Source organism: Ochotona princeps, chromosome 12 (assembly GCF_030435755.1).
Source record: "Ochotona princeps isolate mOchPri1 chromosome 12, mOchPri1.hap1, whole genome shotgun sequence".
In the NCBI taxonomy this organism is placed as follows: Eukaryota; Metazoa; Chordata; class Mammalia; order Lagomorpha; family Ochotonidae; genus Ochotona; species Ochotona princeps.
In genome coordinates, this window is record NC_080843.1 from 46,321,270 (window position 1) to 46,333,320 (window position 12,051).

A 12,051-nucleotide genomic window follows, 5' to 3' on the forward strand; every position below is an offset into this window, starting at 1 on the left:
GAAATGTCACCTTTTTCTAAATTAAAAATGCAGTACCAGTTATAAACAGAAAGTAACTAACATTAAAAGAGATAAAACACAAATGGGCCATTTTACACAACATGTTGAGAAACATTTTTACATTCCAAGTTTTTTTTTTTTTTACTGTCATCTGGGTCTACAATACGCCAAATGGTTCTACTAGCCACTAACAGTATTTTAATCTAATTAAACAAAAATTTGAAAACTCAGTCCCTCACTTACATTGGCTACAATTCAGGTGTTTAATGGTCACACCAGGTTATTGGGTATTACACTGGGAAGTACACTTACAGAAAGTCTGCATGACTGTAGAGCAGACATTGTGTTAACTAGCACTGTTCTAGACCTTCTTCCTAGTAGTCACGCACTACCTGTTTTCCAATGCCAAGTCACTTAGTATTTCAGTCTCAAAATATACCAAATCTCTTTTTAGCTCAGGCCTTTGTATACTTTAATCCCTCTGCTTGAAATGCTTATTCATTTTTTGCTGTTAGCAGCTTTTCAATTTTTAAGTTTCACTCTCATAGATCAAACCTCCTCTTACAATTTAAAATAGCACCTGTCCCATTATTATTTTTCAATCCTGTCCTTTGTTTTTTTCTTGCAGTTTATTCATGTCGAATTCTGAAAAACGTACTGAAATAATTCAAAAGTATAAAGCCCACAAAAATGAATGCCAATACATCATGACAGAAAATATGAAAGACCAGCACAATGTACTTGGGAAATGCCTATAGATTCATATAGTTAACAAAACTTTACTTTACTTTTGAAAGATGAATATTAATATCCCCAAGAATATGTAACTGTCTTAAGACATTCAAACAGAAAGACCAAGAAAACTCATGAATAAAGGAAGTTAATTAAAGAAATTTAAAGAGAAATAATAAGGCAATTCTAAGCTAAAATATAATATTTAGAAAGATGGTATGTAATTTTAACTAGGAAACTGAATTAAGGAGAACATATCCTGGAAGTGAGGGGGTACCCATATCCGTTTAAACAGCAAGCTGAAGTTTAGGTAGTGGCTCTTCTTCCTGAGGTTTCAAGGAAGTAGCAGTAGAATTATACATTTTCATCTTTACCCAACTGGACAGTAAGGAACAGTGGAATATTCTGCTGATGCCACACATTTTCAAGTTGCTAAGTCATAACATTAAGATATTATGACTTACGGCCTTGGAGCGGCGGCGGCGGAGACAGTCATGGCCAAGATCAAGGCTCGGGACCTCCGCGGCAAGGAGGAGGAGGAGGAGCTGCTGAAGCAGCTGGACGACCTCAAAGTGGAGCTGTCGCAGCTGCGCGTCGCCAAGGTCACCGGCGGCGCGGCGTCCAAGCTGTCCAAGATCCGCGTTGTCCGCAAGTCCATCGCCGGGGTGCTCACGGTCGTCAACCAGACCCAGAAAGAAAACCTCAGGAAGTTCTACAAGGGCAAGAAGCACAAGCCTCTGGACCTGCGTCCCAAGAAGACACGCGCCATGCGCCGCCTCAACAAGCACGAGGAGAACCTCAAGACCAAGAAGCAGCAGCGGAAAGAGCGGCTGTACCCGCTGCGCAAGTGCGCGGTCAAGGCCTGAGCCCGGCCAGCCGTGGCAACACAATAAATAAATAAACACACACACACACACACACACACACACACACACACACACACACACGACTTACTAACATGGAGTAGGATGGGAAAGACAACCTGAAATTACAGGTTAGAATAAAAAGAAGTGACAGGCTAGATTTTTTTTTTTTTGGCATAAGTAAGTAATAATGTCTATTTGCAAAAATTCATGAAATAAAAGGGTACCTATTGTCAGTTAATACAATCCTTTACTACACAAGAATAGCTGCCAAAAAGCAATCAAACACTGACTTATCTAATTACTTGTTAACTCTTATTTTGAATTTCACACATGCTTTTGGCTCTTTATCAGATGTTTCCAAACAGCAGCTGAAATTCAGTTATGCAATTATGAACGGGGTCTGACAGTTCTCAAACACAAGACCTTTGGCTGTACTAACGAATCAATTAATAGACAGGAAGATGTTTACAGGAAAGCTGTTTTAATTGAGACTATAATTACAGTCCAAGAGCTTTTACAGAATATTCAATGGAAAGTATTTAGAACTTCACAAGTATAGTTAGGAATACCGAGGATGGTAGAAACAGACAAAAAAAAAAAAAATACTGAGACTTAGCAATCTGTTTTCATTAGAATAAAACTGAGTACTATGAAAAAGTGAATAGAGGTACAGTTTTACGATTTCCATTTACAATACAAATACATTCAAATCTTTAAAGAGAACATATTTGGGGTCAACATTATGGCCTAGATGGCAAAGCTGCAGCCTGCAATGCCAGCATCTCATAGGGATGGCTGGTTCATGTCTTAATTGCTCCACTTTGATCCACTGCCCTGTTAACATGTGGAAAAGCAGCAAAAGATAGCTCAAGTGCTTGGGGGCCCTGCACCCACGTGGGAGATGCAGATGAAGCTCCAGGCTCCTGATTTCAGACACAGTAGTGAAGATCTTCTCTCTTCCCTTCTCTGTAGTTTATTCTTTTAAATAAATTAGAAAAAAAGCACATTTATTTTCAACAAAGGGTAATGTATTCAACTAAATAGCAGATGTAACTACAAAATTTTTCTTCTATAAGCAAACTACTCCTAAAATCAGGGCAAAATGAAGACACTTATTTTTGTTGTATTCAAATATTCTGGGAACTAGGGCTAGAAATTCTAGAATTTTAATTCTTTATGCTACAGAGAATATTATTACCTACTTAGATTAGGAAGAGATTTCCCTAAAGTGAATTTATTCTAGGGTTCAGAAGGAATTTTCTTTTTTTTTTTTTTAACTCAAAACATTTAGTAAAGAAAATGGGCATGGGAAAATTGCAAGCTGCCATACCCTATCAGTAATTTTCTAACAAACGTTTTCAAAGCCACGTGAAATTAAGGCCATTCCCTTTGATAGTAACCTTTGCACTGAACATGAAGTATTTCTTAAAATCAACAGAAATTTTTATACTAGTATAAAACGGTCTTTAAAATACGTGTAGAAAATGTGCGCTATCTTTAAATTCCATTTTTCTATGAACTTTATGCATTATCTTGTATTGTCTCTATATGGAGAATACAAAACTACCAAGATGGGTGACAGATTTACAGCCTTAAGGACATGATCACATTATAATTTGGGCTGATTTTCCTTATTATTGTTATTATCACTACTGTCTGTCAAAAAGCTCTGCAGACTGCAGTCCATTTCTAGTCCTTCTATAGTCACTTCATGAGTTAAACATGTATATATACAGAAAAGCAGGTAGAAGTTTCAAAAAGTAAATGTTTCACAAAACAGGCTGGAGGCAGTTTAATATAATCAAAGAATATAAATGTGGAAAATATGATGGAATGGCTTTAAACCTCAGAATACACAGGCTTGTTATCTCTTGGTTTGCTTCAAGTGTAACGAAGTTACACCTGAAGTACATCTTCAATGCATTTTAGACTCTTTACAGCTGTCCAGTAATAAGGATGAGAGCTGTAAAATACCTCAAGTATGAAAAATGTAATGTTGATGACTAATATTTTAGAACATCAGCAATAAGATGAATAAGGGGCAAATCTGGAACAAGGGAAGGTGCATTTATTAAAAATAAAATAGTATAATCTCTGATAACAAACATTTGGGATCCAAACACATTCAATACACACTTTTAACAGTGCACACATATTTTAAAAGGCGAAGACTAATGAAATCGTATTTTTAGAACTTTCGGAAGAGAAAGAATATATTGGCTCCCTCCTACTGGAGATTAGCCTACAAACACATCATGCTGGCCCAGTATCCCTTTCAAATGTTTTGTACAACATGGTGTTGCACAATATGTGCAATTACTGTGATGAATACATTGTTTCTGAATAAAACTGCAGTTTTTGTATATATGATCCAGAATGTATCAGTGGCTCCATTTCATAAAAAAACATTCACAGGCTGGAAGAGCAGTGACAACCTTTTTCCAAAATCTTCAGTTTTAACATGACGTACAGAATAGACCACTGAATCTAGATGCTTTCACATTACTTTTTGTAAGTATCAAGTACTGTGTAAAAACTGATGCAACATCCTAAGTTAGCCCAAACTAGTGTCTCTAGAGAACAGATTTCTTCCTCCCTCTTGTAGTATGGCTGATCAATCTTTTCTGCATTTGTCACAATCATGTCTGTCAAACCAAAGAACTCTGAAAAGTAATATGCACTGCTGAAGGAAGACAGTACCAAAAATACCATGTTGAACTTCAGTCTTAAGATACACACAGTTCCTGTTGGATACTGGACTGTGACAGTTTATTATCTTCAGTTTTTTCATGTCCTGGCACATGGCAAGCTGTTTTCCGCTTAAATAATCGAAGACTTAATCGCAATAATTCGTTGTCCACCATTGGAGTATTTGTGTAAGCTTGTTTCACAGTACCCTATTTGGAGCAAACATACGAAAATAGTGTATATTTTTAGCTGACAGTTGGAAATATCACAAGGTTAATCTTTACCAAAAACAGACAAGTTTTAAGAGTACTTAATTTTGCACAGACATTAAATTAACTTTCTTAGACTTAATTAGAAGCTGTTTTTAGATTCAGTGAACCTTGTGAAACAAGGAAACTTCACAGGGTACCTACCAAGCAGGGAACCTGAGGGAACCTGCTCCTGGGTAGTTATCTTCCTGACATTGTGTGGTAGGTAATCAATCATTTTTAGTTAATCATTTCAACTCACAAAACAAATATGATGCATTTTCTATTTTTGAATGGCATTAATTTTTCACTGTGATGAAATAAGTTCTCTTCTATGAGATGAGGAGTAATCCAATCTTATTTTTTTCCCTTGACAACTGTTTAACTTGCAGTGAATAGAAGCTTCATGACTTTTTTCTTTTGTAAGGCAAACACTGTATACTTTTTAAAAAATGATTTAATTGTGTATTTGATGTAATAAGTGTACTTTTAACTTCTTAAGAAATAACCCATCGGTTTTGACAGTGACTTTATTATTTCACAATCTTACAAGCAATAAATACAGGAGTTCTCTCACTTGATTAAGGTTTTCGGCTGTAATTCAAGTTTTACCTACCAAAATAGGTAATGAAAGATATTCTATTGCAGTTTTAATCTGTAGTATGCTAAATATTTTGTTTCATGTGCTTTTATTAGCTGTGTCCATATATCCCCTTTGGTAAAAAGACTTAAGTCTTTTGCTCATTTAAAAAATTTGCCTTATCAAACTGGCTAGCACTTACAGCACGATGCTGAATAGGGATAGTGAGATTGCACATTCTTTCCTTGATACTGACTTCAGGGTCAAAGCATTCAGATTTTTACTATTAGCTAATGTGTCAGCTGAAGGTTATATATATATCCCCCCTTTGTGAAGATCCCTTCCAATTTCAGCTTGCCAAGAATTTTTACTATGCAGGAATGCTATCAAATGTTTCCTTTTCCAGTTTCTTATATGAGTGGTGTATTTTTCTTTCTTCCATCTATTAATATGATCAGCTATAATTTTAACATATTGAGCCATTTCTTTAGTCTTAGGCCAAATATATATAGCTGAATTTGATTCACTGATATTTTTGAGAATTTTTATGCCCAGTTTCATGAAACATGTTGGATTAAAGTTTTCTTTTGAGGTGTTTAAATCCTGGCATCATAAAATAAGGTGGGAAATGTTTTGCCTCTCTAATTTTCTGGAAGAAATAGCAGAGAATCAGTGTCTCCCCTGTCCCCTTAAGTGCTCGATTGATCTTGCTAGTGAAATCATTTGCGCTGGTTTTACTTCTAGGATTTTAACTAAAAACTCTATTTTAGAAATGGATAGAGAACTATTTTATTATTTCTTAAGTTTTAGTAGTTTGTAGCTTTAGAAGAATTGACTCATTTCTTCTAAATTTTCAAATTCACGTTCATTAAGTTGTTCATATAACCTTATTATCTTTTTAATACTTGTGGGATGTGATATACCCACTTCATTTAAGATGTTGATAATTTAGATTTTGCTTTCGTGCTCAGTGTGCCTAAGGGGATTATATATTTTACTCATCTCTTCAAAGAAACTAAAATTGGCTTCATTAAGTTTTCAATGTTTTCCTATTTTCAAATTCATATTTCTGTTCTTTATCATTCTCATCCTTTTGTTTGCTACTGGTACTACATTTTATTTAAACTCACTGAAAGCTGTTAAGTGTTCTCGTAGTAGCCTTCACCTATTTCTTGTGAGATGCACCATAATTTCTATACTTTTTTGGACTTCTCTTTTGTAATCATTTGTAACTTAAAGGTTTTCATTAGTTCTTCCAAGGATATTTTATTAGGTGTCTAGCAACTGAAATTACATTGATTTGTGTCTCTTTCAGCTTTTGTGCTGATGTTTTTACACAGAATAAAAGCTTGTGATGCCTTCTTCAGATGAGTGAAGACTGCAGATCCCATATGTGCACTACAATGAACCATTAAAGCTTACCGAATGTATCACATGCCCTGTTGATGGTCCGTGCTCTGCACTGAAGGATTATATGGTCTTCACAATGGCTCTCTGAAATTATCAAGGTGTTTTTGTTTTTCACAATTCTGAGGGAGCACCATGGCACACTGGAGGAATCCCAGTATGTTATAATCTATCACTTACATGAAAGGGGGATTAAGATTTTGATGAGGTTAGAAATCATACAGACTTCCTCAACTTGGATTCCTTATGTGGACCAGAGAATGAATTGAATGATTATTTTTCACGTTAATACTCCAGATGGTAGTGTCTGAAATCATTCTAGATGCATAGCCCAGAAGATGGTTCATGATAAATAAGCTCATGGCACTGCGAGTTTAGTTCTCTCAAAGAAACATCCAGGTAAGAAAGGTTCTAATGATATATGTAGGCAATAGAACAGGAAATAAGTATATACAAAGTGAGACCAGAAAAGGAAGACAACTATAGAAATTTGCCAAAATTATTTTTGAGCATGAAGATTTGGTAATTATATATCTAAGACTTGATATTTTTCTAAGTCTCCTATGCTTTACAACTTTCCATTTTAATCCTTGCAGTTGAATTCATCCTTATTGTTTTTATACAACTGTCCCTGGTAACATTTTAGGACCAATTTTCTGCCTCCCTTCCAAGATTTATTCTACTTAATTGAAAAGACAGAGTGAGTGACACAGAGAGAGGGACAGTGAAAGAAATCGTTGAACTGTTGATTCATTCCCCAATTCATGTCTGGGTTACTCTACTCGTGCTTTAATTTCCTGCTAATATGCCTGGGAAAAGCAGCAAGCATGGCCCAAGTGTTTGGGCCTCCATCACCCATGTGAGAGACCTAGATACAGCTCCTGGCTCCTGGCTTTGGCCCAGCCCAGTACTGGTAGCATAGCTATCTGAGGAGCGAACCAGCAGATTGAAGAATCTCTCTCTTTTCTCTGTCTCTCTTTCTCCCTTTACAATTCTGACTTTCAAAAAAGAAAAAAAGTACAACTATTCCTACTAATAGCCACATAATTCTGGAAGATGTTTCTTCTTTACATTTACTTTCAATAAATTTATAATGTTTTCTTATCTGAAGAAGCTTCATTAAACAATTTTGCAAATACATTTTTAAGTGCATGAATTTTTCTAATGTGTAGCTATTATTCAATAACGGTACTGAAATAAGATGAAAAGTATTACAAATTTTAATAGGGTTCTTCCTTTTACACATGAACTAAACTAAGAAACCAAACTCAAAAACTAATAAAACTGTAATTCTTACTTTAAAGGAAATAACTGTACCTTCTCATTTTTAACTAGCTGCTTTCGGATGGCTGAGTCCCGTCTGAAGCAGAGCGCTTTACAGCAAGGTCCAAGATTACTAAGAAGGTTTGCTCTTTCTTCTTTTCGTAACAATGCAGCCATGTTGAGAGCCCCCAGTTCATGTTCAAAAAGGTTGTCTGCATCTTTCAACAAAAATAAACACACATTAAGTTTTCCTAAAATAGAAAAGTATGGGCAGCGACTCAACTGAATACTGTACAAAGTCCACACTTTCTTACATTTAGCTATACTGGTGAAAAATTTCATATTAAAGACAGTATTTCCTCTGTGAAGGATCTGCACAATGTAGTTATGCTGTTAGTCTTAAAGTTTTTGACAGTCATTTCAAAAAATTTTTTTAATCTTCTAAGAAAAGTAGACTTGGAAAACAGAATTTAGACAATGATTACAGGTTATGACTAAGAAGCAAAGTTCAAGAATTGATAAACTTGAGGCTGTAATGGAACTGTCGGTTAAGCCACTAGGTGCATCACTGGCTAGCCACTCAAATGGGTGCCAGGTTAAGTCCTGGCTACTCCACTTTGAAAACCCACGGATGCACCAGGGAAAGCAAGAAAGTTACAGAAAACAACACAAGTGCTGGGTTCCTGAGACCCATGTGGGAGATCATTATAGCTTCAGGTTTGGATCCTGTGTGGTAGCCTAGTGCTGAAGTCCTCACCTTGCACACACTGGGATCCTATGCAGACGCCAGTTAGTATCCTGGCTGCTCCATTTTCTATTCAGCTCCCTGCTTGTGGCCTGGGAAAGCAGTAGAGGACTGCCCAAAGCCTTGGGACCCTGCACCCCAATGGGAGACCCAGAAGAAGCTCCTGGCTTCAGATTGGTTCAGCTCTGGCCATTGTAGCCACTTGGTGAGTGAACCAGAAGGAAGATCTTTCTCTCTTTTTTTTTTTTCTGTAAATCTGCCTTTCAATGAAAAATAAAATCTTAAAAAAGATAAAAAAACCTTCAGGCTCTTCCTAGCTATGACATGTAGTCCTTGTGGCCATTGTCGAGTGACCCTTTGATCAGATGGAAGCTCTTCCTCTCCTATTCCCCATCCACTCTTACATGTCTTCTCTCTCTTTGCCTTTCAAAGAACTAAATCTTGAAAAAATTAAAAGCATTATGGACCATTCCACTACAGATGCAAATACAAAATACATTTATCTTGAATCCTACCTCTTCCTTGAAAATTGCTCTTTAGGATTACATTTTTATACAAAAAATCTTTTCTGGTTTTAATACGATACAAAATATAGATTTGCATACCTGCTTCTAGTCTCTGCAAGGTTTTAACCTGATTAGCATCAAATTACTCCAAAGAGAGACTAAACTTTTACTTAAGAATAACAAAACATAGGGAAGAAACAAAAAACTTGAAATGTTTATCTCAGTAAGACTCAACCATACTGTTGATCAGAGACCTTAGATAGGGCCTGGCACGGTAGCCTAGCAACTAAAGTCCTCGCCTCACATACGCTGGGATCCCATATGGGCAATGGTTCATGTCCTGGAGGCCTCACTTCCCACTCAGCTCCCTTCTTGCGGCGTGGGAAAGCAGTCAAGGATGGCCCAAAACTTTGGGGTCCTGCTCCCGCATGGAGATCCAGAAAAGGCTCCGGGTTCCTGGGATCAGATTGGCTCAGCCCCAGCCATTGAGATGACTTGGGGCAACGAATCATCTCTGTCTCTCCTCTTGTCTGAATACCTGACCTTGTAAAATAAAATGAATGTTAAAAGAAAACAGGGAAGAGAGGAGAGGGGAGGGGAGAGAAGGGAAGAGGAGGGGAGGGGACGGGAGGGGAGAGGAGAGGAGAGGAGATCCTGACATCACACATAGTGGTTTAACCCACTGCACCACAGTGCCAACCCCTGGAATTCTTTTCAAGGACATCTTAGAAGTTATAACAGATAATAATCAGACAAAGTAAAATGGAATTACCTTTGGGTTTTTCTAAAAGTCTCTGACATGTTTCTTTGACTTTGGTAAAGAGTTCAGAACCTGCCAACTTTTTAGAAATTCCAACTCTTAACATCACAGCCCCAGGTGTGAATTTTAGAAGTGCAGCCCCAGGCTCTCGTGGTTCTTTTGGATGCTTTGGCAAAAGCCCAGACCAATCTACATCTATGACATCTAACGGATCTGTAGGAAGTTGAAGCAGAGGATATTTCACATCAAGAAACATCAATAGTATTATCTACAAATAATGTAAGAAAAACAAATTATTAAATGACAATGACAAACAGTTTGAAGCACACAAACTAAACAATCCAAAAGCCTTTCCAACAACAGTAATATTTAAGGTCTAAGGACCGAAAGCTTTCCCACCAAGAGAAAACAGGCAAGCTATCCTATGAATGAATGATTTATGAGGGATGTAAGAGCTCTATATTTCCACAAAGATTAGATCAGTATGATATTTTAAAGCTCGGTATCAGAGTTCTTTAAGGAATTAAATCAATCAATCTAGTTTAAATATGCACATAAACACAAACATACACACTTTAATTAAAAAAACAATTCATTACAAAATTCCTTTAACAATCAGTTACTATTACAAACATTAAGAGCAAATAATCAATGCAACTGGCAAGAAACAACTGAAGAAATAAGATGACTATCAAAAAGTATAAAGGTATTAATCATACATACCCTCTAAATGAGTAGAAAATAATTGTGACATAAATGAGCAAATTCAAATTACAAAATACAAATGCAACATTTTACACACCCCAACACAAGACTCTAAAATAAAAGACACCATTAGTAATAATCACACAGTAATTGGGATGAATCAGTAGGGATGCCAAGAGTTCTTAGTTCACGCTATGGTCCTTACAATAAACTCTAATAAAGCACATGATACTCTAAATGAAAATAACTACTGAATTTAAAAAATTAATATGAAGGTATATGAAAAGTGCTCAAATATGTTTCAAGTATCATAAAAATTTTAATGTAAAACACAGAACACTGTTAGGCAATCAGTATTTTATTACATTCAATATCATATTTATAGAATCTTACACTCTGGAAAAGAAATCTTAAGAATTTTGCTGACTTAAATGAGATCCTCTCTAATTCACAGCAACATCTACTTAAAAATATCATCTCAAGTAATTTTCATGTGTGACTACCTCTGCAATTACCTGGCATCTTCTCTTCATCCTGCTGCTCTTCCCTCTTTTCTGCATCACCTGCCAGAATTTCATCCAGTTCATCGTCACTGATTGGCTCATATCCTTCTCCAGCACCAGAGCCTAAGGAATGTGCATCATCTAACTTGGATTCATCTTCTCCTGCTAAAAAGACAATATCATGTCTTAAAGGGAAAGGACATATAAGTCAATCCAATAAGAAAAGCCTGTGCGTGGTAACAATGTAAAGGATAGTTTTTCATCATAAAATTATTATTTCTTAATTTTTCAAACATTTTCATTTGAAAAGAAAGCAAAAGAAGTTTAATTAGCTTAATTTTACCATAAAAATTATAATGAAAGCAGCAATATAGTAAGTCATAAGACTACAATTAAAATCAAATAAAATCTACTATTAACATGAATGTTGATTATGTGTATTGTGCCTGGTTTCGATAATAACATTGTTAAGTCAGACAAATCCAATTTCAGAAAGCTATGAATTCAGCACCTAACATAAAATCATTAGGTTTTATTTTTAAATCCATAAACTCATTTAAGAATTTTGAAAGTTAAATCATAGCTTATAATATTCAGCTTGTCATATAAAGAACTTTATAGCAATGTGGCAAAACTGTAAGGATGACACTAATTCTCCCTCTAAGTCCCCAATTTCTCCTGCCCATCCCAATGTTTTCCTCTGATATACATTGTATTTATTTTATCAATTTTTCTCAACTTTATTTCCTGATGACCCTGTCATGAACACAGTCACAAAACCAGACAGGTTTAGTATTTCTAAGCACTGGTTTTCCATACACCTTAACCAAGTCTACAACACTAGTTGACAAACTGCAGCATGATGTTTTATGGACACGAATTTGGGGCCAGACAAAAAGAACTTGAAAGATGTTTCTGCTAATTCCAATATTTTTCTGTTCTTTGAAATTCTGCATTAATTCCTCTATATTCCCAACATTTCACCTCTAAGATGATTAATTTTAATAAGACTGCATACGAAGGTACATTATAAATACACAATATGGAA

General features: G+C 35.8%; 2 protein-coding genes across 10 annotated transcripts in view; one reads left to right on the forward strand and one right to left on the reverse strand.

Annotated features, from left to right (window-relative positions):
- The first annotated feature begins 1,205 nt into the window (after nucleotides 1-1,205).
- Nucleotides 1,206-1,620, forward strand: LOC101535738 (large ribosomal subunit protein uL29-like). The gene has a single exon (XM_036493462.2). The coding sequence runs from the start codon at nucleotides 1,227-1,229 to the stop codon at nucleotides 1,596-1,598; it is 372 nt and encodes a 123-aa protein (XP_036349355.2). The 5' UTR covers nucleotides 1,206-1,226; the 3' UTR covers nucleotides 1,599-1,620.
- Nucleotides 1,621-3,199: 1,579 nt separating this feature from the next.
- Nucleotides 3,200-12,051, reverse strand: part of ZC3H13 (zinc finger CCCH-type containing 13) — a 56,752-nt gene continuing 47,900 nt past the window's right edge. For 7 of the 9 annotated variants that reach the window (XM_058670746.1, XM_058670752.1, XM_058670748.1 and 4 more), the window contains 4 exons: nucleotides 11,016-11,168; nucleotides 9,808-10,008; nucleotides 7,839-8,002; nucleotides 3,200-4,495 (listed from right to left, as the gene is read on the reverse strand). In XM_058670746.1, coding sequence (XP_058526729.1) covers nucleotides 4,325-4,495; nucleotides 7,839-8,002; nucleotides 9,808-10,008; nucleotides 11,016-11,168 — 689 coding nt within the window. In that variant the 3' untranslated portion in view covers nucleotides 3,200-4,324. The remainder of the gene's footprint in view (nucleotides 4,496-7,838; nucleotides 8,003-9,807; nucleotides 10,009-11,015; nucleotides 11,169-12,051) is intronic. The other 2 variants (XM_058670753.1, XM_058670747.1) reach the window with 1 other exon arrangement.